Consider the following 27,898-nt stretch of genomic DNA (forward strand, 5'->3'; position numbering starts at 1 on the left):
TCTTGGTACCAGCTTAATGCTTTATCTTAGTCCCAATTAATCTTCCATATACTTGGTGTTGCTCCCACAGTGGGAATTCCAGGCTGGATAATGACTGGCAGGACTGAGGTGGTGCATGCTGTGTTAACAGTGCTGGGAGGAAGTGGCCTGTGGAGCGCAGGGATGTTCCCAGTGGGTCAGTCTTTGTGGAGCAGGACAGAGCCAGGCCTAGCTGTGATGCCAAGGGACTTGGGGAGGGTGTTTTCTCAACTGCTTTTTCCCCCAGGGCTGTTTCGGGAGTGCAGGTGAGACCTCTTTCCATGGGTGCGCTGCTTTCCTATCCTGTGTAAATACCTGTACAAAGAACTCTCAATAAAATCATCGTAGAATCGTCATGGAATGGTTTGGGTTGGAACGCACCTCAAAGCCCATCCAGTTCCATCCCCTGCCAGGGGGAGGGATACCTCCTACTGGATCAGGGGCTCCAAGCCCCATCCAGCCTGGCCTTGAACACCTCCAGAGATGGGGCAGCCAGGACTGCTTTGGGTGACCTGGCCCCTCAGTGTGAAGAAATTCTTCTGAATATCTAATCTAACTCTTCCCCCTTGCGATTTAAAGCCATTCCCCCTCATCCTATCCCTCCAGGCCCTTATCGAGAGCTTCCTGGAGCCCCTCTCAGTCCTGGAAGCTGCTCTAAGGTCTCCTTGGAGCCTTCTCTTCTCCAGGCTGAATAACCCCAGCTCTCCCAGTCTCTCCTCGTAGCAGAGCTGCTCCAGTCCTCAGATCATCTCCGTGGCCTCCTCTGGGGATTCCAGAACTGGACACAGGACTCCAAGTGAGAGCAGAGAGAATCAAACATCCCCTTTCTGCAAATGGTAAATACTTCATGTATTGCCCGGCGCGGCGCTGAGGCCTCCAACCTTTCACCCTCCCCTCCCTGGGCCGGCCCTGAGGCTCCCGCCCAACTCCTTCTCTCCCGCCGCCACGTTAAGGCGGGGCAGAAGTGGGGCGTGTGTACGTAGGGGAGCGTATATGTACGTAAAGCGGTGGGCGTGGCCGCGACACGGGAAGTGACGTCACCATGCGGGCGGAAGTGCCGGGCAGCAGCGAGGAGGCGGCATGGTGGCCGCGGGGGCCCACCGGCCTGGGCCGCTCAAGCAGCAGAACAAGGCGCACAAGGGCGGGAAACACAGCGGGGCCTCGCAGCGCCGCGCGGGAGGTGAGGAAGAGCAGGAGCGGGCCCGCCCACCTTCCCGTCCTCCCTGCGCCCCTGCCTGACCGCGCTCTCCCCGCAGGCCGCGTGGCCGTCAAGGCCCAACCCCGCCGGCGGCTCCGCGACCTCAGCCGCGTGGATCGGCGGCACCAGGCGCTGCAGCTTCGCCGGCAGCGCAAGGAGGCGGTGAGGCGGCGGGAAGCGGGCCGGGCCGTGTCTTTGCGAGGGGACAGCGGGAGCGGGGCCGGCTTGGGTCTTTGCGAGCGGGCAGCGAGGAAAGAGTCGGTTTGGTTCTTTGCGAGGGGACCGGGGACAGCAGGAATGGAGGCGCGTTTGCAGGAAGTGGGTTGGTCTGTTTTTGTGCGAAGGGGTAACAGAAACAGGGCTGGTGCGGTGTCGATATGAGTGTGTCTGCGGGCGAAGTGGGCTGGCACGGTCCTGTCCCAGTGTTGCAGGGGAGAGCAGGAACTGGGCTGGTTTGGATCTCTGTCAGAGGGCAGTGAGAACGGGGCCGCTGCGGTCTCGGGGTGTGTGGGGGGGGAACGGGTCGGTTTGGGTTTTTGCAAGGGGGATGCAGGAATGGCTGTGCTCTGCAAGATACGGCTCGATTTGGGCCTTTGTGAGGGGGCTGTGGGACCGGGCCCGGTATAGTCTCCCTGTGGGTGTGTGTCTGCTGGGGAAGCGGGTCATTTTGGGTCTCTGCGAGGGCAGTCAGGACCTGGGAAAGGGGGAGGAATGGGTGCCTAGTTCTATTCGGTTTGGGGCAAGCGGAGCATTACTGGGCTGAGCAGGTTCAGGTTGAGCTGTAGAGGAACTTGGCTGGATCCGGGGGAGGACCTGGATTGTGGGCAGGTTTCATGCTTTGCAGTTGTGCAGGTGCTGGCGGAGAAACGGAGCCTGGGCAGCAGAGATGGGCCTCCTCACCTCGTGGTTCTGGTACCGCTGCACAGCAGTGCTGCAGCCCACAACACCCTCAGCCTGCTGCAGAGCCAGGACTCGGCTGTTGTCCGTGTAGATGAAGGGGGAGCCAGTGGCTTTGCACTCCTCTGTCCCCGACTCAAGCAGCGCTGGCGCTTCCTGACAACACAGGCAGGTGAGGAAACACCGATGCTGGTGTGGTTCTTGGCTCTGTACCCCTGGCAGCCCCAGCAATGGAGATGTTTTCTGTGCAGGGGATCTTCATACCATCTTAGACCTTGCAAAGGTCGCTGACTCCCTGCTGTTCATCCTGGATCCCGTAGATGGCTGGGACAGTGCAGGCGAGTACTGCCTCTCCTGCCTCTTCGCACAGGGGCTTCCCAGTTATGGTGAGTGAGTGAGGAACATTAAGAACTTTTAGTGAGGTGTAGTTTGATGGGGATTTGCTGTTGCAGTAATTAAAAACTTCACACATTAATAGGTGATCATAGGTATTTGACCACTCTGTTGCTGAGCATAGATCAGTCGGGTGAACACTGTACTTGTGCTGGGGTTGAAAGGGGCGTTCTCAGCTTAGACCTAGGTCTGTGGTGCTGGCCAGTGTTATAGTGATGATTGAGGCATGCAGAGCAAAGGGATTCAGAGACTTTGGTGCTGAGTTCAGGTCTTGGGTCCTTATCTCCGTGGTCTCATTTAGTCTCAACATCTTAGCTCTAAAGACAGGTTTTTCTGTCCTGATGATTCTTTTGAATGGGTGAAGCTCATTTGCAGCTTTGCAGCTCATGGTGTCAACCAGTTGTTGGGGTTGCTGATCTCTGAGTTTGCGTTAATGGTCAGTAAAAGGGGTATAAGAAGGTTTTCCCTCTGATCCTGAACTCTCTTCTGTGTGCTGCTTCATAGCTCTTGCTGTCCCAGGAGGCACTGACTTGCCACCGAAGAAGCGGGTAGATGCCAGGAAGAAACTCAGCAAAGCCATTGAGAAGCGCTTTCCCGAGGCTAAACTCTTTCCCCTGAACACAGAGCAGGAGTCCTCGCTGCTGCTGAGGCACCTGGCCACGCAGAAGCAGCGCCACCTCGCTTTTCGGGACAGACGGGCTCACCTGCTCACTTACGCTGCCGAGTTTGTGCCCAGTCAGGAAAGTGACCTGGTTGGGACTTTAAAGGTGTCCGGCTTTGTCCGGGGACAGGCGCTCAATGTGAACAGCCTGGTGCATATTGTGGGGCACGGAGACTTCCAGATGAGCCAGGTGGATGCCCCTCCCGACCCACTCTCTTTGAATCCCCGTGTGGCAAAAGGCCAGAAGAGGAGCCAGGACATGGAGGTACAGGTGGGTGGCAGGCCAGGGCTTTGCTGGGCCCATCAGAACACGATGTCTCTAAGCTTTCATCGGGAAAGGGCAGCTCTGTGTGTGTGGTCAAAGGGAGAGGAGTTTTATTGGAGACAGCAGGGCTGTGTTCTGCCACTGAGCAGAGGTTTCTTGATCACAATGTGTAGCAAACACTGTGTTACAAGTTAATGAATCATAGAATCATGGAATCATTAAGGTTGCAAAACACCTATAAGCTTGTCCTGTCCAACCATCAGTCCAACTCCACCGTGGCCACAAAGCCATGTCCCAAAGCACCACATCCACACACTTTTTGAACCCCTCTAGGGTTGGAGGCTCCATCACTGCCCTGAGCAGCCTCTGCCAGTGCTTCACCACTCTTTGGGTAAAGAAGTTTTCCCTAATATCTCATCTAAACCTCTCCTGGCACAACTTCAGACAGTTTCCTCTCCTACTGCTTGTTACCTGGGAGAAGAGACCAATGCCCACCTTGCTACAGCCTCCTTTCCGGCAGCTGTAGAGAGCAATAAGGTCTCCCCTCTTAGCCTCCTCTTCTCCAGACTAGACAATCCCAGCTCTCTCCGCTGTTCCTCCTAACTCCTGTGCTCCAGACCCTTCACCTGCTCTGTTGCTCTTCTCTGGACTTGTGATGCCGAAGGGAGTTTCACTTCAGGTTGATTGCCAGCCTGAGTTCGGTGTGTCCACAACTGAGGCTTCTGCTCTTGCCCTTCAGGATGATGCTGTAAATGGTACTGATGAGATGGAGGAAGACATTAAGGTCCTGATGAAGGCAGATCCAACCAAGCAGGAGTCTTTGCAGTCAGAAGTGGTTCCTGACCCTATGGAAGGGGAGCAGACGTGGCCTACTGAGGAAGAACTGCAAGAAGCAGAGGGTGAGTAGCAGCAATACTTCTGTACCTTTTCCTCGTCCCTGCTAAAAGGGTTGTTAAGAACCCTCTGTCACCAGGACAAAGAAACTGCGAGAAGCTTAGAGCTTCCATTCCCGGTCCCACCGCCTGATACGCAGGTTGCGTGGTTTGCCTGGCAGTTACTGGTGTTACATTTTAGCTGCCTCTTCTGGGCTCAGACAAATTCTGTGCTAGGAAAGAGCAGTTCTGGTCCAGAGCTGATGTCCTGGTGTAAATGTTTCTGAGGGAATGATTTGTTCTTGTATTCGTCATTGGTGGGAAATCCTGCAGCTTCTCTGAAGGCAAACAGGAGAGTGGTGAAGGTCCCCAAAGGCACATCCAAGTACCAGGCTGCCTGGATTGTGGATGATGGAGACGAGGGCAATGAGGAAGATGATGGTGATGAATACGAAGATGACGACATCGATGAGGATATGATGGAAGAGGCTGTTTCTCAGGTACCTCTAAGAGCTGATGCTGCAGGTGATCTCCAGGAGGCTATTGCGTATCCTAGGACAATTCTGTCCTTCTGGCTTGCTCTGTGCAAGGGCGCAACAGAGCCAGAACTTGCCTGGATTTCCCTTGTTAAACCTCTCACGTGTACAGATTGCTTCTTTGGCCATGTTAGATGCCAAACTGTGACACTGTGGTGTAGGCTGGGTCACAATGCACAGGGTCCGAGGGCAGGCAGGGTTTGCGGTGGTGCGGGGACATCAGCAAGCACCTGTGCTCATGGGCTGTGCGCTGTCCTTGTGTCAGGAAGGGGAAAGTGAGGAGGAAGAGGAACCTGCAGAGGAGGAAAGTGAGACCATGACAGTTCCCGAGTGCTTGCGGGACGACCAGTATGATGAGAAAATGGAGGAAGATGAAGAGATGCTGGAGAGATACAAACAGGAGAGAATGGATGAGATGTTTCCAGATGAGGTGGACACGCCACGTGACGTACCTGCCAGAGTGCGGTAAGAAATGGCTTTGCTGGGAGAGCAGCTGGAAGGTGCTGTTCTGTCCAGTTTAGGGAGACAGGGCAGGAAGCCTGTGATGTCTTAGCCGTGGTGTCTGAACCTGGCTGAAGGATTCTTCTGAAGACTCACTCCTAGGCTCTGAGGCTTCCATGGAAGGCACTGAATGAGGGAGCAGTGGGTAGGCCGGGACAGCTCCCTGCGGCAGGGAGAGCCGGGTCCTGCCCTGGGAGAGACAGGAGAATGGCAGAGCCCTGACACAAGGGCTGGTTATCCAGGGATTTGGCTACTGTTTCCAGGTCTCCCTGCACTAAGATCTTTGAGAGATAACATTTACTTTGCTCCCTTTGCCAAGTCCCTGCGAACTACAGAAGGTGCTGGCCAGACATCTTGATATGTGAAGCAGTTTGTCTTTCCTGTTATCTGTCCTTTAGGTTCCAGAAGTACAGGGGGCTGAAGAGCTTCCGGACTTCTCCATGGGACCCCAAAGAGAATCTTCCAAGGGATTATGCCAGGATTTTCCAGTTCCAGGACTTTTCCCGAACCAGAAAGAACCTCTTCCGGCAAATCGAGAAAGAGGAGACTGAAGGAGCCTCGGTAACTCCTTTTTCTCTTGCTGATCTCTTCTCCTACTGTGTTACTCCTAGTAGGAAGGACTTGGCAGGGGTGTGACTGACTTCTCTCAAGAGAAGTATTCACAACCAGTTCTCTCTTGCAGGTTGGCTGGTACGTGACACTTCATGTCTGCAATGTCCCTGTCTCAGTGATGGAGAGCTTTAAAGAGGGAAAGCCCCTAGTCCTGTTCTCGCTGCTTCCCCACGAACAAAAGGTAACTAAGTACAACTCTGCTGATATCTTGTAGGTGTGCAGCTCCTTGTCCAATTTCCTCCGGCTGCCTGGTTTGGAGAAATTTTGGCTGCAGAGGCTTTGGTTTGAAATCTCCCTCCAAGCACAGCCTTCCCTTTGATCAGAGCAGGCTGAAGCTGCCATGGTGTTCAGGGTCAAGTGTCTGAGCCTGGCTGAGGTGTCTGCACTGGTGATCAGCGTTCCTTTGGGAACCCATTGTCAAAAGGCATTTGTCCCTGGTGGAACATCCCATTGCTTTTTGCTGTGGCCACCATCCTTTGCCAGCCCTGCTATCAGCCCCTCACTGTGCTGCCTGTCCTACAGATGTCTGTGTTGAATTTCCTGGTGCGTCGGCATCCGAGCAACAATGAGCCAGTGAAGGCCAAGGAGGAGCTGATCTTTCACTGTGGATTCCGGCGCTTCCGAGCATCCCCACTGTTCTCCCAGCACACCTCAGGTTTGTGAGGGGCCGGTGGTGTAGGCACGGGTGTGCCAGGATGTGACTCTGTGTGGGGTCTCCACAGCAGGAAGCCTGTGATGTCTTAGCCGTGGTGTCTGAACCTGTCTGAAGGACTCTTCTGAAGACTCACTCCTAGGCTCTGAGGCTTCCATGGGAAGCACTGAATAGTTGGGAAGTGGAAGGGCTTGGTCATGGTGGTTCACTGGTCCATGTGATGCAGTGGCAGCCTCCATGCAGTGAGCTGGTAGCTCAGAGCATTACCCTTATCGGTGCCAGCAGAAGATAGGTGTTTATCACCTACTTTCCTAAAGTGCTGAGCCCATTTGTCAGGGAAGAATGGGCTCAGTGGGATTTCCTGGAGTTCTGAGGAGTGCTGTTGGCCTGAACTTGATTGTTGCCGTTCTATCCTAGCTGATAAGCACAAGCTGGAGCGTTTCCTGCGACCGGATACTGCCCTGGTGGTGACTGTTTACGCTCCCATCACTTTCCCTCCTGCCTCAGTCCTTGTTTTTAAACAGAGAAGTAATGGTAAGTACTGAGGAGGTTGTGTCTGGGAAACAGAGGTCAGCAGGGCATTCCAATACCCGCTTACCCCAGAAAGTATGACTTTGAGTCAAGTATGAAAAAGCTGCCCCCCTTGTACTGTTGGAGAAGATTAATGCATTTCCTTCCCCATTATCACTGGCACCTTTCTCTGTCCCTGCTGTGGTGTTGCTGTGGGCCTGGAACCGTTTGGGGAAGGGGGTTGTGGAGGAGGGAAGAAAGAGGTGATGGAGGCACCTTCTGTGATGCCGTTAAGTGACTCTGCCTTGCAGGAATGCACGACCTCATCGCCACAGGTTCCTTGCTCTCCGTGGACCCAGACAGACTTGTCATCAAGCGGTTGGTGCTCAGTGGGCACCCTTTCAAGATCTTCGCCAAGATGGCTGTTGTGCGTTACATGTTCTTTAACAGAGGTACGGCCCCGCTCCGCGTGGTGGAGAGTGAGGCTGCGGAGGCAGAACTCCTGGAAGTGGTTGTGGTGATGCAGCAAAGCCTGTTTCTTACGTGCCTTTCATGTTTTCATCTGCAGAGGATGTGATGTGGTTTAAGCCTGTAGAGTTGAGGACAAAGTGGGGTCGTAGAGGACACATCAAGGAGCCATTAGGTAGGTTTGGTTCTGCGTTTATCGATGTTGGGCACGATTTGGACCTTTAGGGTGGGAGAGACAGCTAATGGCCTCTTTCCCTTTCTGCGTAGGGACCCACGGTCACATGAAGTGCCACTTTGATGGACAGCTAAAATCCCAGGACACTGTGCTGTTGAACCTCTACAAGCGTGTTTTTCCTAAATGGACTTACGACCCCCATGTTCCGGAGCCTGTGCCGTGGGTGAGGAGCGAGAGTGCGCTGCCAGTGCCGGAGGTGGAAATGGAATGAGTCTTTAGGATGGCTAACGCAGATTGTGCCTTAGCTCCTGCATGCTGTGAGGACAGCACTGAGATTTTGGACCTGTTACTGCTGGGGGCTGTGCAGGCAGGGCTGCCTCACCGGCTGCTGCTCAGGTACCAGCTACAGCTATTTATTTAAAACAATAATGTTTTAAAAAACATCGAAGTGCCTGTGTTTTGGTGGTGGCTGACTTTGCAGGTCAAATGAGGAGGCTGTGCACCCCCTGGCCCATGGGGCGTGTTGGATTTCCCTCCTGCCCATAGCGGTGCGTGCGGGGACTTTGCTGTTTTGTGGATAGGAGTTTGCTGGAAGTTATTGTGATGCTAAGAAAGGCGAAGTAGCAGCTGGGGAGAGGGCCTGAGTGCAGCTCACTGGAAACTTGTCCAGAGCAGGGTGGCTGGAGAGGGAAAACAGGCAGGGCTTTGTTTCCAGGCCCCTCAGTAGCGACTCGGTTTTGGAACCGAGTGACTCTGCTGCAGAGACCAATGCCGCTTCCCTTATCCCTCCACAAAAACTTTCAAACGTTTGGGGTTGTTCCGTTTTTAGTAGTGCCCAAACCCAGCTGTACAAACGTAGAGTGAGGTTTCTGTCACTTGAGACTGCTCCATTCTCATTCTGCTTTCCCAGGGAGGTCTGTGAGCCAGGTCAGGGAGCTCAGGTCCACGTTTCCCCCGCACAGCACGATGCAAACATTCTCCACGTCCCGAGGGACGGCCTGGAACTGCTCCGAGAGCACGGCTGCCACTCCCACACCGGCTGTTGGCTCAATCAGCAGCTTCATCCTTTCCCACACCAGCCGTGTGGCTCGCTGTTGGGACAGAGGAGCAGCTGTCATCCCAGCAGCAAGCACAGGCTGCTCCAGGGCCACAGAGGGCACCGCATGTGCGCATCTCTGCAGTGCTCTGGGAAGGGAGAGCAGAGCTTCCGCCAGCCCTTCCCAGCTGGAACCAGTGTGGGTGTTGCACAGCTGCAGTGCCTGCCCTGGGAGAGTGGAAGGGCAGAGTGGGGACAGAGGCAGCTGCCTGTTGCTACCGTGAGAAGGGAGCGGGGAGTGTTTACCTTGATTTCTTCCTCTGAGACTGTCAGGACATCATCAACCAAATCCCTGATGATGGGCCAAGTGTTTGGTCCGATGCTGGTTTTAACTGCATCTGCAATGGTGTTCGGTGGATGAGGGTTGGGGGTGAGTTCGCCCCTTACCTTGGACTGGTAACAGTCATCTGCGTTGCGTGGCTCGGCAGCAAACACTTTCACATCTGGTCTCAGAGCCTGTGGAGAGCAGAAGGAGCCACTCCGTTATGATGAGGGGGTACCTGTCTGCTGTGAGTGCGCTCACAGTGGGGCAAATATACTGTGCTGCTGCTGCGGAGACCCCGGGCACCCAGAGATTCCCATAGCAGGATTTCCACTGCTACATTCCCACGGGTGAGCTCTTGCCTACCTTGATGGCAACTGCTATTCCTGCAATCATTCCTCCACCCCCGACAGGAACCACCACTGCGTTCACCTCGGGTGCCTGTGCAGAAAGGAAGTGTGGGTGCTTCGGGCACCTTGCGCACCCCTTTTTTGTTGAGCTTTTGCCTGCAAGGAGCAGAGTGCTGGGCTGCGACCAGGCTGTGTGTTGCTGTCACCTGCTCCAACACCTCCAGGGCGATTGTTCCTTGCCCCGCAATCACTGCCGGCTCCTGGTTGGGGTGCACCATGACTCCTCCTGTCTCCTGGACTACACGAGCTGCTGTCTTGGCTCTGGACTAAAGGAAAGTATGCAGACTGCTGTCTCTCCAGGTGGCTGGGCTGTGTTCCTGGCTGGTTTCTCCATGCCTTACCTCATCGCTGGGCTCACACGGCACCAGCGTGGCGCCGTAGGTGCGGATGGCATCTTGCTTACAGCGTGGGGCTGTCCGGGGCACCACGATGTAGGCAGGAATTCCTGTGTGGTGAAAGAGGAGACAAATCCAGCAGCCAGTTAGTGTTGTGGGAGTGACATCTGCACAGCCTGAGCCGTGCTTTGCCAGTGCTGGCTCTGTACGTGTTCAGGAGGGGGACACCCCTGCTTATCTCCTGCCTGAAGTTGCCTCTGCCCAGGAACCAGCTCTGGATTTACTCCTGGCGCTGTGCCTGCTGCTCTCTGAGCTGGGGCTGGAGGTCGACTGTGCGTTACCTTCCTGCTGGGCTGCACAGGCCAGTGCCTGTCCGTGATTCCCACTGCTGTGTGTCACGACAGCGCGGGGCAGCCCCGCTCCAGTGCGCTCGCTGTCCTCAACCAGGCTCCTGACTGCGCTGAGGGCACCGCGGATCTGGAAGGAGAGCACAGCTCTGTGCTGGGATGTGCAGGCAGGTGGGACTTCCCTTCCTTGCAGCCTCCCCTGTACGCTGGGAAGCAGAGCAGCCCCCGTGTCTGATGGGTGCTGGCAGAGAGCGAGGCACAAGTAGAGACTGTGCAGCACCATCATCCCTCAGCGTGAGAACTTATAGCAGCTTCCAGTACTGAAAGGGGCTCCAGGAAAGCTGGGGGAATGGTTTGAAGTTGAAAGAGGGGAGATTGAGATGAGATCTTGGGCAGAAATATTTTGCTGTGAGAGTGGTGAGGCCCTGGCCCAGGTTGCCCAGAGCAGTGGTGGCTAATCCATCCCTGGAGGTGTTCAAGGCCAGGTTGGATGGAACTTGGAGCCCCTGATCCAGTGGGAGGTGTCCCTGCCCGTGGCAGGGGTGGAACTGGATGGGCTTTGAGGTCCCTTCCAACCCAACCATTCTGTGAACTCCACGCACCTTGAAGGATCCGGTCCTCTGGAACAGCTCGCACTTGAAGAGCAGCCTCCGGCCGGCCAAGCAGTCGAGACAGCGGCTGGTGAGCACCGGGGTTCGGTGCAGCCGCCCCCGCAGCCTCCGCTCCGCATCGCGCACGTCGCCCAGCGCCAGCGCCGCCATGTGCGGCCTCCAGACGGGTATGGGCACGCGCGCTGTGCAGGTGTTTTGTCCCCACGCGGGCGCCGTCGGCGCGCTAGCTCCCCACGCGTGGTGCCGGTGTTTTGTCCCTGTGCGGTCGCCGTCCGCGCGCCCCGCCCCCCCGCGCAGCCAAGATGGCGGAGCCGCTCGAGCGCGTCCGAGTCTCGGCCGCTCAGCTCCGGGGCGCGGCGGCCGCGCAGGGCCCGGGGCCGACCCGCGGGACAGGTGAGAGGCGGGGGGAAAGGCGCACGGGGAGGGGTAGGGGCCGGGGGAGCGGGTGGGGCCGAGGCCAGGGCTGAGAGAGGCGCTGGGATAGGGGCTGAGGCGGAGGGAGGGATGGGGAGGGAGAGGGGGGAGCAGAGGCTGAGAGGGAGGTGGGCCGAGAGAAAGAGAGAAGGGGGAGCGGGACTGGAGGGGGGAAGAGGGTAGGGAGGTTAAGAGAGAGGGGTAGGGGAACGGGGGCCGAGAGAAAGAGGGAGGAGGGAGCGGAGAGGGGGAGCGGAGAGGGGGAGCGAGACCTAGAGAGAGAGGGAGGGGAGCAGGGGCCGAGAAGGAGAGGGGCTGGGGCAGGCGCTGAAGGAGAGGCTGGAGTAGAAGGAGGGGTTGGAGTTGGAGGAGCCAGGGCAGTGGCTGAGTGAGGGGCTGAGCTGTCGCACCAGCCATAGTTGCCACTGCTGAGGTTGTCACCACTGAGGTTGTCACTCTGGACATGGTTGTCGCTGGAGCGAGGGCACGCTGCCGCCGAGGAGGAGTTGAGAACAGGGATTGAGCCCCTGGTACCCGTGGTTGGTGTGGTGTGGCTTGGCGGTACCGGCCATGCAAGTCGCTGATGGGGGAAGAGGTTGGAGAACCCAACACTGAGCAGCTCAGCTGCGGTGAGAGGTGGGGCAAGGCTGTGCTCTTGGATAGGTTTTTGCATGAATGCAGTTGTAGAGGAACAGAGAAACGTTCCTGGATTGGGAGCAAGAGAGTCTTTGACTCCAGTCACTCTTGGAAGAGCAGGAAGCCTGTGGGAGGAGGTGGTGGCTGAGAGGAAAGCTCCTGCCCTGGCAGCTGCTATGGAACCCTTCATGCTGAAACTTTATCCCCAGTACTTAGGGGTGTGCCAGCCTTGCGTTATGCTTTGTCCGTTCCTCATTGTGTTGGGGCTCTGAGGCAAAGCCGTCATCGCAGGATGTGTTTTGTACCTGTATCAGGCCAAGGATCTATAGAATTATAGGTTCGTTAAGGTTGAAAAGACCTCTAAGATCACCAATTCTAACCACCCACACAGTACCAGCATTCCTAATTGGTCAGCTTTGTTGTACTTTCACATTTTCTACTTTTGCTCTGTGATTTCCTGTAAACCTTGACATAGATTTCCAGATTCCTTCTCTTGGAACTGCCCTGAGGGTGCTGGGCTCTGTGCCTGCAATTAATAGTTCTCTTTGAATGCTCGTTATGGTATTTTTTCTGTCCCTGGCTGATGTGCGGTTTGAAGAACTTTCTTCTGTCTGTTTTTTCCCAGAAAACATGAAGGAAGTAAAGGAGCCAAGGCATCGCAAAGACAACAGGCGTCCAGACCTGGAGATATACAAGCCTGGCCTCTCACGGCTGAGGAGCAAAATTGTGCCACCGAAGCACGAGGCCTTGGAGAAAGAGAGGAGCAGAGCTGAGGAAGAGAGCGCCAGCGACAAAAGCTCTTTGGAAGGAGCGGCTCCAGCCAGGGAGGATTGTGGCAAGGATGATGGCCCCAAGCAGAATGGTCCTTTGCAAGAAAATGAAGAGGTAGAGGCTAAAGTTGGTGTTCAGAGCCAGGAGGACTCATCCAAGCAGGCTGCTCTAGGTGAGTGGTGTCCTAAAACCACCAAGAGAACCAAGAAGCCAGACCAGCAGATCTACCAGCCTGGGAAACGCCTGCATTCAGTCACTAAAGAACCATCCCTACGGTTGGCTGCTGAGGAAGTCGCCAGTAAGATGGAGCAGCTGAAAGTCGAGAGGGATGAGGAGGCTGAGAAGGGTGCTGGGAAAGATAATAACAGGAAAGCCAAACCAAGCAAGGATGATAGAGAGGGGAGCCAGGTGGGAGAAGGACTGAGAGCCTCAAGGGGAGAAAAAGGAAGACGAACAGAGCGAAGCGACAGGATTAGGAGAACAAGCGACGAGGTGATGCAGGGAAAGCTGGGCTCTACCAAACGGTATTCCCGCTCTGACAAGCGGCGGAGCCGTTACCGCACCTGCAGCACGAGCTCAGCTGGAAGCAACACCAGTGTAGACGGAGCCCCACTCGTGGATGGGGTGGAAAGGCGGCAGGAGCGTGCCAGAGAAAGAATGCGTCCCAGGAAGCAGCTCTCTGCATCCTCCACTGACTCCTTGGATGATGACAGAATTGATGAGGCAGAAGCCTATGTCTCCAGCAGGAATTTGGACAAGAAAAAGCGTGCAGAGCAGAGTGGAGCTTCTAGGAGTGAGAGTGAGTGGAGCAGCAATGGCAGGGAAGTCAAGGGACCCTTTCGAGTCACGTTTGACAGCAGGACTATGAGCAGGGATGTCAGTCTGGCAGATACTGATCAAAAAAAGCCCCTGAAGGCGTACGTGAGTTGTAATGACTCAGAGACTTCGGAGGGGAGGAGCCGGAGCCGAGAGCCCCAAGGGAGAGGCCGTGGGATTCTATTCCTACCTGCCAACACGGACTTCTCTGCCAGCGCCACGGGCTGCCCTGAACCCAGTCACCCAGGGCCCAGGCTCCTGCTCGGCGGGGCGGGCACTAAAGGCCTCCGGAGCAGGGGCCGAGGTGGCACCGCTCGCAGATTGTGGGACCCAAACAACCCGGACCAAAAACCCGCCCTGAAGAGCCAGACTGCTCAGCTCCACTTTCTGGACACGGACGATGAAGTGAGCCCAACCTGGGGGGAAGCCCGCCAGGCCCAGACCTCTTACTATAAATTCCAAAACTCTGACAACCCTTACTATTACCCTCGGGCCCCTGGCCAGGGCCCGCAGTATCCCTACGGTGGGTATTCCCTGCAGTATCCGGTGGGTCCAAGCAATGGTGTGTACCCAGGAGCCTATTACCCAGGGTACCCCGGCCAGGCAGGGCAGTACCTGTGTGGCCCGCTGCCCCCGACTCCTCTGAGTCCCGAGATGGAGCAGCAGATGCGGAACATGCAGCAGCAGGAGCTCAGCAAACTCCTCCGTGAGGCTGGGAACCAGGAGCAGCAGCTCAGCAATCTGCTTTCCAGAGACCGCATCAGCCCAGAGGGGCTGGAGAAGATGGCACAGCTGAGGTTTGTGGCTGTGCTCTAGAGGGGGGTCATTTCTAGGGTGAAGTGCTAGCGGAACTGTTCTCCAGAGAAAACTGCTCCTTGAAGATCTGGGAGATTGGAGATGTTGATGTATCTGAGATGGGGCAGTGGCTCGCAAGCTTTTGATGGGCTGGGTCTGTTGTGTGCCATGTGTGAGGGTTTCAGAAGGAAACTGGGGGCAAAGATATAACTTGCTCTGGCTGGGATCTAAGCCATAGCTTCTGGTGGTTGTGGAATGCTTTGCCTATGTCGTAGTGACGTGAGAGAACAGGATGAGCACCCACTGCAACTCTTGGGTTCTTCCTGCTCTTGTTGGAGCTGGTCTCTCAGTCCCAGTGCTTTCAATGGTTGCTGGTGGATTCCTGCTTTCTTACCTGTGCCTGGTAATCTCCTCTCTGATTTGCATTGTGGGCTTCAGGCTTCATTGTGGTGGCTGTCAGCTTGTGCTCACAAAGCATTGCGTGGGTTCTTGATGCTGTGTGACAGTGATTAGTGCCTTTCAAGCACGAGGTAGTTTTGTTCCTGACACCCCTCAGCCCTGTGACACAGAACATTCCAGTGGGAACAGCCTGGTGACACCAGCGAGCGAGAGGGAAGCACCGGCTGGTGCCTGGAGGGTCGTTAACATGGCTGTAGCAAGTTTCTGCTTGGTACCTTTCACCTTTACTTGTGACCTCTGCATCTCCAGGGCTTCTCTAGACACTTGTTTTTACAGCTAGTTGGCAGCGATTCCAGCAGGTGAGGTCATTTCAGGCCTCGTTCTGTGTTCTGGGCACTTGTGCTATAGATCACAGAATGGGATGTATTTGCGGTTGGAGCAGCAGTGGAGGTTTTGGGTCTTCCTCGAGGTGCCAGGATTACCCAGAGCTGCCGTAGCATGAGGTGTGATTCATGGCAGATGAAAAGCAGAGGTGGCTCAGCACAAATTCCCTGGCAGTGAGCCCAGGCTGGGCAGCTGATGCTGTGTTGACTGCTAGTTGTATTTCTCTGTAGGGTGGAGATGCTGCAGCTGTACGAGCGGTGCATCCTGATGGATATTGAGTTCTCCGACACCCAGAATGTGGACCAACTGCTGTGGAAGAATGCATTTTATCAGGTGATTGAGAAATTCCGGCAGCTCCTCAAGGACCCTCAGGGAGAAAATGCCCAAGAAATACGGAACAAATTGCTCCAGCTTCTCGATGAGGTAAGAAGGGAGAAACAGCCCCAGATTCTGCTAAACCTTCAGGTAGATTGGCTGGTGTTTAGAGGCAGCCAGCCTTCTTGGTCCTGTTCATGTCCTTGCGTGCTGGAGGCCATCCTCGTGCAAGGAGGATTATGGTTTAGTGTGCAGGTGGAAAGTTGTTATAATTTAAACTGGGCTTGTTTTGGTGTGTTTTATGTTAACTAGAAATCGATTTAAGCTAAAATGAAATGAACAGAAGCATTCCTGGAAGTGTTTGTACCATCTTTAACAGTCATTCTGTTCTACTGCGTGGATCAGTTTGTAGAAGGTGGGCTGGCAGATCTGAGAGGACAAGTTTTATAGGATTGGGCTGGTGGGAAGGGACTGCTGGAGGGATTTGGTCCTGCCTCCTGTTCAAAGCAGGGCTCCTCAAACACCAATCAAGTCAGTCTTGATTTTGTCCTGCTCAGTCTTGAAAACCTCTGAGGCTGGAGATTCCCTGGTCGTGGCTGCCCCATCCCTGGAGGTGTTCAAGGCCAGGTTGGATGGGGCTTGGAACAACCTGATCCGGTGGGAGGTTTCCCTGCCCATGACTGGGCATGTTGGAACTGGATAGACTTTGAGGTCCCTTCTAACCCAAACCATTCTATGATTCTGAAGAGAAATGGCCCACACCTCAGGGAGAGAGACCTTGTTTCTTGCAGGTGGCAGGGATGGTGACTTTGTGCTCGTCATCAGAAAGTTTGTAACAACTGAATATGTGATTGTTTTGCAGGGCTCTTCTTTTTTCGATGGCCTACTCCAGAAGCTGCAGGTGTCATACCAGTTCAAGCTGGAGGACTACATGGATGGGATGGCCATCCGCAGCAAGCCGCTGAGGAAGATGGTAGGTTGGCTTTCTCTTGGAGGCTTCTCATCCTGTTAATCATGAGCAGCACGCTGGACTCAATGTGTTGCCTGTGCCAAGAGGCAGCTGCATTCGGAACAGATGTCAGCGTGTTTGCAGGGAATCTTTCTTAGCTGTTAGAGAGCTTGTTGCACCAGCCATGGTGTGTTGATATTTCTCAGCTTCCTTTGCAAGGAAGAACGCTTTTTATACCAGCTCTGTGACCAGGGCTGACAAAGGGAAAGAAGTGTCCAAAGGTACCTGCGATTTGCCTGGAATATTGACCCCCAGGAGAGATGGGGAGAGGCTCTTGACCAGGGATTGCAGGAATAGGACAAGGGGGAACGGTTTTCAGCTGAAAGAGAGGAGATTGAGATGAGATTTTGGGAAGAAATGTTTTGCTGTGAGGGCAGGGAGGCCCTGGCCCAGGTTGCCCAGAGCAGTGGTGGCTGCCCCATCCCTGGAGGGGTTCAAGGCCAGGTTGGATGGGGCTTGGAGCAACCTGGTGCAGTGGGAGGTGTCCCTGCCCATGGCAGGAGGTTGGGACTGGATGGGCTTTGAGGTCCCTTCCAACCTAAACCATCCCATGATTCTGTGATCTCCTATGATTCCTATGATCATCCCATGTTTCCTTCTGTCCATGGAATCCAGAATAATGAATGAGGAAAGCTGACAGTTGTGCCGTCTCCCTGGCACTCGTGTTGCCCTGAGCTGTGAGAGCAGCTGGGAAAGCATGTTTGAGTCCAGCTCCATTCCCAGAGACGTGTTTGTCCAACAGCTGTCCTCAAATTGGTCATGGAACGAACAACTCCTCTGGAGTGAGAGGGAACATTGTTGGAAGAGAGGAGGTGTTCAGGGGCTTGGCTTGCCCCTGCGAATACTGAACCCGTGCCATAGAGCTGGGCCATTTCGTTCTGCTGCCTTTTCGTGAGATTGTCAGTGTGTTGGTGATCACATCTTTCGCTCTCTGTGGTCCCTGTGTGCTGCCGGGTTTTGCGGACGAGCCAGGGCTGCGCAGGTCCCACCTCATGTACTGAATGCTTCCTTCCAGGTGAAATATGCGCTGATCAGCGCTCAGAGGTGTATGATCTGTCAAGGGGACATTTGCCGTTACAGAGAACAAGCAAATGACACCGCAAACTATGGAAAGGCACGCAGGTATCGTCTCCACCTCTCTCTGTGAGGGATGTATCTTATTTCATGCTTAAATTTGCCTTTTCTCTCTATGCCTCTTTATTGTATTGCACTCCTGTGAAGCTGAAAGGTCTAGCCTGGGCTGTTTTGCGGTCCCAGAGCAGACCAGTGATCCTCCAGCTATCCAGTGTGGAAGCTGTTGATCCTGCAGCAGGGAGGGTTTATGCTGTTGAGGCTGGCAGAAGGGCTGTTGTATTTTCTGGTGGCTTTTAAGCTAGGAGAGGCTTCTGTATGTATCCATGTGTTCTGATGGCATCAGGAGCTGATGGCACTCGTTGCTTCCTGTCATTCTTGCTTTTCTGATGTCTTTTGCTAGAGCAAAGACTGTTGGGGGGCAAGTAGTCCAGCATGGGGGGTGGAGGCCTGAAATCTGTGGGAGTTTGGAGGACAGGGCAGAGAAATCTGCTCGTTTTGGGTCTGTGGATACCGTGGAGTGTGCTGATACCTCAGGGAAGCTGTGGGTAACGTTGTGGATTCGTGATGTGTCTGACCCCAGTGTTGGTGGATCTGGGTGGTGTGGTGTAAGCTGGAGAAGATAAGAGAATGAAGAGAAAAGAAGAGAATGGAGGGGTGAATGGGCTGCCACTGAACAGACGCTTCTTTTGGAATGATTAGGCATCTTTAAAATATTTGTAACGAGCTAAGCCATGAGGAAGGTTTGATCCCAGCTGCTATGGAGCTAAAAGGGGGATTGAGAGAGAAATCTTCCCTGTTCCCTGTACTGGTGACTGCACAAGGGACAGCACTTACTGAATCTGGCTAAATGCTGATCATCAAGCTGAGTTAAGGACATTTCCTCCCACAGCTGTACGTGCCCCTCTCTCTTGCCCGCCTGAGTGCAGGCTCCCTGCCTCTGCACACTGTTGCAGGCAGAGGGCACTTGTGCAAAGGTCTTGCTCCCTGTGGGATTGCTGTGCTGCCAGTGGAATTCTGTACCCTTAAGGAAGGCAACCTGGTGTCCTTTCAGTGACTCTTTGTCTCTGGTTCTTCCCTTCCACAGCTGGTACCTGAAGGCACAGCAAATCGCTCCCAAAAACGGCCGCCCGTACAACCAGCTGGCGCTCCTGGCCATCTACACGGTGAGATGCTTGTCACGCGAGGATGTAGCAAGCATAGGGAGAGCCTCTGGGACGGCTGTGAGATTCCATCTGGTGGAGAAAGGCGTTGTTTAGGGCAGTGCTCCCAGCTGTTTTCTTTAAAACAAGAAAAAAACTGATGGCAGGATGTGCTGCGTGGATTCCAGCTGTTGTGGCTTCAGGCAGCTTTGTTAGGTCTGTGCTGCTCCCTCAGGCTGTCGGCATTTTGGGGACTGTTCTGTGAGCTGTTGAAAGTGCAAATGCTTGAAAAGGGAGTTGTGTTTACAGTTTTGCATGAGATTTTTGTGCTCGAGGCCATGCTGTCAGTAGGACATGCTGTGTCTATTGGCCCTGTCTTCACTGAACCTGTGGGCACTGGTCAAAGCAATGTCGCCATGCGACTTCATTAGGTTTCAGTTTTGCTGGCCGCTTCAGCCGTGCCCAACAACTTAATTCAAGGGAGATCTGACAGCTTGTAATGGAAGCATCAGACTGGGACGTAGAAGCTGGTAGGGATCGCTCTGTTCATAGCACTGAAAGCTGCTGGTTTAAAGCAGAGAAGATCAGAACTGCAGGGTTCAGAAGCCTATTTCCTTTACAGCTGGCAATGACCTTTCTGACTCCCAGAGTGTGGGGCTTGGAGCAGCAAAGTGTTGGGCCCTCTGTAATGGTTTTTAAGGCCACGAGCAGCTTTGAGGTGCCTTCCAACCAGGCCAATGCTCTGTTGTCTGTCCCCAAGCAGTACAGAATGAGAGGGAATGTGTACTGAGGGATGGGGAAGGCTCCACGTGGGAGCTGGGCTCTGAATGCCCTAGAATGAGTGGCAGCTCTGAGTCTGGTTGTTTTTGCAGCGGAGAAAGCTGGATGCTGTCTACTATTACATGCGCAGCCTGGCTGCCAGCAACCCCATCCTCACGGCCAAGGAGAGCCTGATGAGTCTGTTTGAAGAGACAAAACGCAAGGTGAGTCTTGGAGCTGGGCTGCAGGATGCTGCAGCTGCTGTGTGCTGGGGAGCTGTGATCCAGGGAGGAGGTGACTGGGGGCTTTTGGTCTTGGAGTCACCACTTATCTACCTCCAAGAAATTCCTCAGATGAGAGAGGCAGCCTTCAGAAGGATGGTGACTTGTCTGCAACGCCTCAGACTGCTTTCGGGCTTCTTTGGGCAGACGAATCTCTTGCTTCTGGGTCACAAGGTGTAGAACAGCCAAGCTCAGCAAGGGATCTTAGGTTGCTGTGATTTGCAGCGTGGTCATTGCCTGTGGAGGTGGGCGAAAGAGGCTGCTGCCCCACCCCAGAGGGACATCCCAAGTCAAAGGTGCCGCACGTTGGCTGTCACACGCCGCTAGGACTACGCACAGCTTTTCTTATCCCAGGGCAGCTGGGCTTGAAAACGTTTTGCCTTGCACTGTCCTATAGCATCAGAAATCAAACTGTAGGCCTGTCAGTGAGTTACTGTGGTCCTGAAACAGAGGGAAGAGCTCATTTCTCTGTCTAAATGAAATTATGTACTCTTCCTGAACTTTGATCCCTGGGTGATCTGAATCTGTCCCATCTGCCCAGGCTGAGCAGATGGAGCAGAGGAAACATCAGACCCTGGATCTGAGCCCCAGCCGCCGAGGGAAGGGCAAAAAGTCCACATTGCGACAAGTTGGAGATGATACCACGCGGCTGGAGATCTGGATCCATCCATCCCATCCCCGCTCCTCCCAGGGCCACGAGTCCGGCAGGGATTCTGAGCAGGACAACGGTCTTGGGAACCTCAGCCCCAGCGATGTGAGTACTGCAGGAGGCGGTGGTTGGTTTTGGTGTCATGTGTTTGGAATGTGATGGAATGACACTGGATCTGTTTTGCTTTCCTGTTGCTAAATTTTCCAGTGTTTTGGCTTCCCTTATGGGAGCTGCGCCTGGGTCAGGCTGAGGAGCTGGTGACCTCGTGCCTCTCATGTTTAAGGCATGTTGTTACCATCCATTTCTTGGCAGCGTGCGCCAGCGTGGCTGATGCGGCATAGGGGAGGCACAAGCTGAAGATGCTTGTGCTGAGGGCTCTAACTCGGGTGAGGTTGCTGGTGGGAAGGGAGGTCAGATGCTGAACACCAGGATTAACAGTGACCCTGTGAGCTCTTGGCCTCGTTCTGGAAGTGGGTTGCTTGTCCCAGTGCTGGGTGATGGGAGGTTTGCACTGGGAATGTGAAAGCAGGGGGTTTAGTTTGCAGTGTAGGTGTTACATTTGCATCACTTGTTCTGCTGAGAGGCTGGTTCAGTTCCTGTCTTTTGCAAATGGACCAACAGCATCGCTTGTCAGTCTGATCGAGCGTGTACCTTGCGAGGAGCCTGAGTGAACTCTGTTTGTCAGGCACAGGAATGCAAGTGAGGGCAGTGGTGGTTGAGAGCTCATCCTCTAGGAATCCTTGTGCTGCTCTGGCACATGCGACTCGCAAGAGAACTTGCCAGGGAGCTCTGGGCTGCCTGTCCTAAAATGGCTGTTAAGGATGTGAGTTTAGCAGCACTGGGAAGATCTTCTCCGCACACTGCGGGGCCCAGGACTTCTCGGATGCGATTGCGCTTTTATAACTAGTCTGTGACTTCAGCTGGGTGGAACTGGGGTGAAGTCTTGGGGTTTGAAAGATAAGCTCTGGCACAGAGCTGCAGCATTTTTAAGACATTACTGCCCTGGGTTGTTTTCCCTCTCCTCAGCTTCTCTTCTTGGAGACTTTTGCTTCCTCAGCATCATTGAAAGGAACGTGCCAAGCTTTAGCCTCCCTATAAATCATTGATGCAGATGCTTTGACTTGACATGCTGTGAGTGTTTTTGAGGCAGGAGGGATTTCTCTGCCGCGCTTCCATGCGAGGTGGTGTAACCGCTAGCAGAGTAGGGGGCAGCAATGTCTTGTGGTTTACAGTGCAGCGCTGTTTGCTGGAGCTCAGCCCTGGTCTGTTCAAAGGAGCTGAGCGCTCTGAAGTGCAGGTTGCTGGCAATGCCTGTACAAATTGTGTGTGATTGCTACCATTAGCCTTGATTTCTTCATCTGTTTGAAATGTTGGCTCATGGAAAGCTTTCCCCGTGATCAGAAACACAATGGCAAGAGGGCAGGGGGAGCTGAGGGCGCAGGTTCGTGTGCTGCTGGTTTTGGCAGCCAGGATATTTGTACTCGGGCTGCCTGTGCCTGCTGTGGCTCAGCAGTCTGCGTGTGTGGGCACAGCTGCTTGTGAGGCCGTACCGTGGCCATGTCACCAAACTGATGTGGATTAAAAGTATCCAGGTGAAAGGAAACCTTAAATCCCTGTTGCTGCCAGAGATACAATGCCGTGGAGCTGCGGGCTGGATAAAAGGCAGCAGCTCTGTGGGAAGTTCTGGACTCCCTGCTCCTTGAAGCTTTAGCCTCTTACCCACTTCCTCGCTGCCCCTCTGTGTGGTTTGTGGCTCCTTCCCTGGAAAGGAGCGGAGCAGCCCCTGTGTAGCCACAGTGTGGCACTGTTCGGCCTCGAAAAGGCTCTGCCTGTGCCAGGGGCCTCATCCTGGCAGCACCTCTGCCCCACATCCCCCAGCCGGGCGGAAGGGATCTGCGCTTCTCCCAGGGGGATGTGTGCCAGTGCCTACGTGTAGTTTGGGGGAAGTGAGTCTAACCCGTGTTCCTTCCTCACCAGCTTTAGCCCGTGGAGAGGCTGAGCCAAGCCGTGTGCTTCCGTTTGCACTGACAGCTGTGCTCTGCAGGTAGCATCGCTCCTTATGACAGCTGTTTCTGGGCCAGAGAAGGGAATTTTACAGAGTAGAATGGGCAAGTGTTGAGCATTCACAAGCAGATTTAACACCGCAAATATAGACCTGAACAGCTCTGGACAGGTACAAGGCCAAGGTGTGGAAGAAAGGCTCCTTCTGCCCTTCAAAAGGAGTCTTATCAGTTCAAACCCAGCCCACGCCAAAGGCAAAGGTGTTTTTTCTGTGGAGATGCTGGCTGTTTCTCAGGTGACAAGACATTGCTTTGGGATGTTTTCCATCCTCAGTGGTTGCATACTTCATTGTGCAGGTGGTTACGTGCCAGTTTTGCGGTGTGGCACGCTTGGCAGGGAGATGCAGAACGCTGACTCTCCCAGGACCCGCTGATGCGTGCGCCATCCCCACCAGCGAGCAGAGCGTCTGCTCAGTATGTGGTTGCGCATCTCTTCTCAGTGCTGGTTTTATTTTTCCTTCCGTAGCCCTATACAAAGACACAAACATCATTACTTTAATTCAGGGAGAGGACCCAGCTGAATGGAGATAGTAAGGCATGATGAAGATCTGCAGAAGGCGAGCGTGTGCTGTGGCTATGACAAGAAGAGGTGATGTGCAGTGCTGGCAGTTGGCCTTGGCACTTTGTGTTTAGGTGGAGGCTTGGCATAGCTGCTCCTTTCCCAGTTTGCTGCATCATGTTTTCTAGGACGATGCAGAATGGGAAGAACGTGCCATCTGTCCACACCGAGGGGCATCCGTCTCCATTTGGCCCCTTCTGCAGTGACTGGTTTTGGCAGGGAGGGCATGGGATGGTTTCAGAGTGAGCTGAAGAAGTGTGTTTGGGTTGCAGCCTGGTTGTTCTGTGCTTACGGTTTTGTCTGTTCTGCCTGTAGCCTTTTGGGGTTTCGTTCTGTAAGTGCTGTTCGCTGTGGTCTCCTGTGCGTTGTGTGTTCTGGGTGTGCAGTGGCAGGAGAGTCCTGCCTGACCCAGAACCCTGGACAACATCGGGTTGCTTTGTTTGAGATCCAATAAGAAATGCAAACCAGGAGGCTGACCTAGCAAGCAGCTGTGTTGCTTTTAAAACAGCTGGGTAGGGCAAAGGGAGCTGAAAAGCTGAGCCTTTGCCATTTCTTCTCTGTCACTGGTTTCATTTGCCATGGATCTCTGTTGATCTTGAATCTGATAGTACCATATGTAGTGTACTGTGCAGGCTGTGAATTGGTACAATAAACAGGGCAAATGTGCTGTCAGCCTCTTGAGAAAGTGTTAATATTATACTGAGTTTTAGATTTTAATCACCCCTGTCAGGAAATGCTGAATTAAGGTTCCCACAGTCGCTGCTGCTGCTGCCCGTGCTCTGCAGTCGACGCCTCCTTGTATTATCACGCAGCATGCGTGCATTAATAAAGATTGCTCCTTTGCTGCAGCTACTGTTAGGGAAGAGAGGTTTTCCTTTGGCACAACAGTAATTGAATAATACTTCTCTCCAGATGTTAAAACACTTCAGCATCATCAAAGAATGAAGCCTCCCAGCCTCTTTGTAAGAGGTCAGTCTTGCCGAGCCATCAAAAGTTTGGTAGGGCCACCCAAAAAGGTGCTAGGAAAGCTAAGGCAGAGTCAAGATCCGCTGTCTGAGCCCTGTGCGTTGGCTGCAGGAGCCCTCTCATTGCCCCTCAGCCTGTGGGTTAGGGACAGAGGTGTTGCATTTGCCTGGTGCTGGGGGCAACGACCCCTTTGCAGTAGCAGAGAAATGGTGGTGGAATCTTTAGTCGTGAAGTTAGGAGCAGCTTTTGAGCTCCATTTCTCTGCAGGCTTTCTTCTCAGCAGCAGGGAGTATGGACAGCACAGCAGGGCTTCCATAGGTGAGCAGCAAATACCACCAGGAGGTCCACCAGAAAGAAGAGGAAGTTTCTCTCCTTTCCAGTGAAGTGCTCTCTAGTGTTTGACGTGAGCAATCCCGTCTGTGGTCTGCTGCTTTGTGGTCTGCCCATACTGTCATGGGAAGGCTTCTCCTCCAGCCTTGCTGCATGCTGCTGTGTGTGCTCCACACCTTTGCCATGCTGGGAGCCTCTGCTGAGCCTCTGCTGTGGCACAAAAGTGAGCAGAGCAGCTCTCTGGGTTGGGAATGCTGGGCACTTAGAGGCTGCCCCTCCTTATTTCTCTCCTTTGTCCACCACCCACATGAAAAAGCAGTGAGAGATGTTGCATCCTGAATTTTTCTGTCCAAAGCGACTTGAGAGGGAGAAACCTGGAGCTCCCTCTGTCCTGCCCGGGCAGCTGCTTCTCACCCCCGCGAGCTCACAGGAAGCTGTTGGGTTTGGTTACTCATTTGTGGAGGTCAGGACTAGGTCTGGATATTTTTTTTCCTTTGTGTTTAGGAAATGGTTTACGAACTGTTTTGAGCATGGGGGAGCTGGTGGCATGCGAAAGAGGCTGCTCATCCTCCTTTCTGCTGGACTTGCTTTGACTCTTTGCCCTGCCTCTCTTTCTGCAACCTCTCTCTGGGCTGGCAGTGTGAGTGGTGCTGAGTGCTCTCCCCAGCCTGCCGTCCCTCTGCCTCCTAATGTGACCTCGGTCACCAAACCACCTCAGGGCTTTATTTTTACTCTGGCCTTTTTGTTTTGTCAGGTAAGTTTGGTTTCTTTCCGTAGCAATGAGAAGACTTCTCTGCGGAGGAAGTAAGAGAGTGCCAGGCTGCAGTCGAAGCTGGTTAAACACTGAAACCACACTCCTAGCCTCGCTGGCTTTGAGACGTGACATTCAGCCATGCAGCTCAGCATGGGCTTTTTTTGCCCACCAGTTGTGCACTCTTCCTGCTTGCACTTCTTTTATAAACTCTGTTTTTTTACTTTAGATGCTGGTAAAAACCTTCTCGGCTGCAGTTCCTATGATCCAGCCAGGAACGCTGTTGCACTTTGCCTGGGCTCCGATGTTTCATGGATGCTCGGTGCTGCTCTGCTAAAGCTCCTGGAGCTCGATAGAGCTCGCAAAACCTAGTTACCGAATTTAGCCCGTGCACACATGTCGTGTAGAACCCACATGTTGCTTTCCAGCGCAATGTGACCTTTTGTCACTACCCAGAAAGTGAAGGCTGAGCTGTTGGTAAGAGTTTCCAGAAGTAGGGGTTGGTCTTTTATTTTCCCCTTTTCTTTTTAGATCGTGTTGGTGGTTTTATTTAACTGTGAAGAATAAGGCAGGCGCTAACGTTACTTGGATGGGAGAGACACGAACATGTTCTCCTTCCGGTAACAGGCATCTGGTGCTAATGTGTGTAGAATATCATGTGGATCAGAGGTGGGAGCGGACAAGGACATCAAGGAGTTTTGCCTCTGTGAGGGGCTCTGCTCTGTTCCAGTGCTCAGAGAGGCTGCGGTGAGGAGAGCGAGACTTTGAGTTCCAACAAGCTTCTCATACTCCAAAACCAAGTACAACGATCCCAAAACCGCCTTTCCCTGTCAGTCACTCTTTCCTCATTTCCTCTCCTGCTGGTGCTGATCAGTCAGGGATTTGTGTGTAACCAAACCCCCTCCTGCTGCCGCACACGAGTCCTTTCTCGGGGCAGCAGATTTGATGATCTAGGTGCTGCCGAGTGGTGTTGGGAGGGAGAGTTTGCACTTCAGATGAGAATAATGCCAGAACTGGCAGTAAAGGAAGTAAAATGCCTAATAGCAGGGCTGGGAAATTTCCCAGAGCAGGGTGAAGGCTGTAGACAGTGATTTCTCTTGAGCTTTTTTTTGTTAGTCTAACCTTGATCTCTGTCTGGAGTTGGCCCAAGCCAGCTTTTTCTGCTGCCTGCTGTACAGTTTTTGGGATGGGCACCTCATATTCCATAGCCAAACCTCTTAATTCTGCCATAGGGAATGTTTATTTCTCTTCACTGATGAATGAGCCATTTCCAGACAGGCTTCGTATCCACTGTGGAGGTGGGTATTCGGAAAGAAACTTCCTTCCGGAGGATCAGGGAGTGGAACCTGCTGGAATCTGTGTCATTTCCTCTGTCCTTGGCTCTACTCTTCCTCCCCAGCAGATTCCATTGCTGCATGATTCAGAGTGGAGAGGGCGATGCCTTCATGCCCTGTGTTACGTGGCCCAGGTAGAAGGAAAGGCTCCAGAAGGACTCAGGGAATGCAGCAGGGTGGACAACTGCCTCCAGGGTGTGGGAGCCTGGGGCCCAGGCTGGCTGCTAGCGGCTCCTGTTATCCCAGCTGGAAAGCGGGAGTGTGAAGGTTGTGTGCAATAGTGCAGCCATCCTTCTGGAAGGATGAGGAGACTCAGCCCATTTTCCAAACATCTTCTCCATTAGCCTAACTCCATCCTAAACCTTGCAGAGTCAGATCTCTTCAGTCTTCAGCTTTCTTACATTCTCATATTCTGTCTCTCCTTTGTGCTTTAAACCCCACAAATAACCTCTTCTGGAGTGGTGGAGAAGCTGACAACACTCTGAGCTACACGAGCAGGAGGTCTCTTATGACCAGAACTTGTCACACATTCCTCAGTGTCAGCTTTCTATCACAAGAAGACGTTCTTTACTCCTGGCGGAGTATGTGTTTGAGTATAAGCAGCTTTTTGCTGGTTGAGGCTGTGCGTGGCCTCCCCGTTACCTGCTGGACAAAGAGCGGCTCTGCCTGGGTCAGCTCGCTGTCAGCGCTTAACCAGACACAGCTTGAAGAGCTGAGCTTGTATCCTGAGCGACCTGCAGCACCAGAGCCAATTTGTGAAGGGTTTTGTGTTGAAAGTTAACTTGATATCTCAGCTGAGGGCTCTCTGGCATGTTTGCATAGATTCATGGAGTTTATGGCCAGGAGGGACCATTAGATCATCCACTCTGATCTCCTGTATATCGCAGGTCCTTAAATTTCACCCCGCTACTCCTGTATGAAGCCAAATAGCTTGTGTTTGGCTGAAGCTAAACTTCCAGAAAGACATCCAGCATTGAGAATCCGCCCTTTTCCTGGGGAGTTCATTCCAGTGATAATTGCCCTGGTTCTGAAACGCTTATAGCTTATTTCCAGAGTGAACGTTCTCTGTCTGTCCTTGTGCTTTGCCATTCTACGAGCCTAAAGAGCCCGTAAGTACCACGGAGGCTCTTTGTACCCTGCGATCCAATCGCTTCCCAGTGTCTTTTGATATGGATAACAGATTGAGCTCTAAGTTTTTCACTGCAAGACATCATTTCTGGCCTTTGAATCACATTTATCGGTGCTTTTTTGGACCCTTTCCAATATTTCAGCATCCTTTTAAAACCAAGGGGACTGCAACTGAATGCTATATTCCAGTGTCAGCTGTATGGAGATGTAAAGTGCTGTCCATGCCTGCTTCCTGCTTGTCCCTGCTCCCTGCTTGTGCATCCAAGGGATGTGTTAACCCTTTTTTACTAGACTTTGTGTTGGGAACTTGTGTTGTGGTCCCTGAAGCCTTTCTGGAGAAGCTACCTCGGGCACAATCCCCCGGAGGCTAAATTCTACACCATCCCAGATGTGTAATATGACTTTTGATGCTGGAAACCCCTATATTTTGAAACAACTGTAATAACCTTGCGTGGATGTGCTGTGTCCTGTCGTTACTGACTGCTCCATTCACCTTTGTTACAAGCTGTT

General features: G+C 53.5%; 3 protein-coding genes and 2 non-coding genes across 7 annotated transcripts in view; 4 read left to right on the forward strand and 1 right to left on the reverse strand.

Moving 5' to 3' along the window:
• Window positions 1–3: 3 nt before the first annotated feature.
• Window positions 4–12,514, forward strand: TSR1 (TSR1 ribosome maturation factor). 2 transcript variants are annotated; one of them, XR_008453140.1, is made up of 16 exons: window positions 4–1,198; window positions 1,275–1,378; window positions 2,069–2,285; window positions 2,365–2,499; window positions 3,011–3,438; window positions 4,172–4,331; window positions 4,638–4,804; window positions 5,106–5,305; window positions 5,740–5,902; window positions 6,024–6,134; window positions 6,476–6,608; window positions 7,023–7,139; window positions 7,427–7,567; window positions 7,684–7,758; window positions 7,851–8,154; window positions 12,495–12,514. XR_008453140.1 is itself a non-coding variant. In XM_054085175.1 (15 exons), exons 1-15 carry the CDS (start codon window positions 1,099–1,101, stop codon window positions 8,027–8,029), a joined length of 2,430 nt encoding a protein of 809 aa, XP_053941150.1. In that variant the 5' UTR covers window positions 4–1,098; the 3' UTR covers window positions 8,030–8,201. The 2 variants fall into 2 exon arrangements, 1 of the variants encoding a protein (XP_053941150.1); XM_054085175.1 differs by lacking the exon at window positions 12,495–12,514 and having other exon boundaries at window positions 7,851–8,201.
• Window positions 5,371–5,463, forward strand: LOC128854216 (small nucleolar RNA SNORD91 family). Its single transcript, XR_008453195.1, has one exon. It is a non-coding gene; the product is annotated as a small nucleolar RNA SNORD91 family (small nucleolar RNA).
• On the forward strand, window positions 6,675–6,767 carry LOC128854217 (small nucleolar RNA SNORD91 family). Its single transcript, XR_008453196.1, has one exon. It is a non-coding gene; the product is annotated as a small nucleolar RNA SNORD91 family (small nucleolar RNA).
• SRR (serine racemase) lies at window positions 8,354–11,079 on the reverse strand. The gene is made up of 7 exons (XM_054085177.1): window positions 10,811–11,079; window positions 10,203–10,338; window positions 9,868–9,971; window positions 9,673–9,792; window positions 9,483–9,557; window positions 9,101–9,310; window positions 8,354–8,849 (listed from the first exon to the last, which is right to left on the reverse strand). Exons 1-7 carry the CDS (start codon window positions 10,967–10,969, stop codon window positions 8,652–8,654), a joined length of 1,002 nt encoding a protein of 333 aa, XP_053941152.1. The 5' UTR covers window positions 10,970–11,079; the 3' UTR covers window positions 8,354–8,651.
• SMG6 (SMG6 nonsense mediated mRNA decay factor) overlaps window positions 11,100–27,898 on the forward strand; it is a 112,732-nt gene continuing 95,933 nt past the window's right edge. For both annotated transcript variants that reach the window (XM_054085173.1, XM_054085174.1), the window contains exons 1-8: window positions 11,100–11,212; window positions 12,495–14,253; window positions 15,265–15,457; window positions 16,212–16,322; window positions 17,374–17,480; window positions 18,517–18,595; window positions 19,444–19,554; window positions 20,153–20,365. In XM_054085173.1, the coding sequence (XP_053941148.1) occupies window positions 11,122–11,212; window positions 12,495–14,253; window positions 15,265–15,457; window positions 16,212–16,322; window positions 17,374–17,480; window positions 18,517–18,595; window positions 19,444–19,554; window positions 20,153–20,365 (2,664 nt within the window). In that variant the 5' untranslated portion in view covers window positions 11,100–11,121. The remainder of the gene's footprint in view (window positions 11,213–12,494; window positions 14,254–15,264; window positions 15,458–16,211; window positions 16,323–17,373; window positions 17,481–18,516; window positions 18,596–19,443; window positions 19,555–20,152; window positions 20,366–27,898) is intronic.

The sequence above is a fragment of the Cuculus canorus genome, chromosome 20, assembly GCF_017976375.1.
Source record: "Cuculus canorus isolate bCucCan1 chromosome 20, bCucCan1.pri, whole genome shotgun sequence".
Classification (NCBI taxonomy): Eukaryota; Metazoa; Chordata; class Aves; order Cuculiformes; family Cuculidae; genus Cuculus; species Cuculus canorus.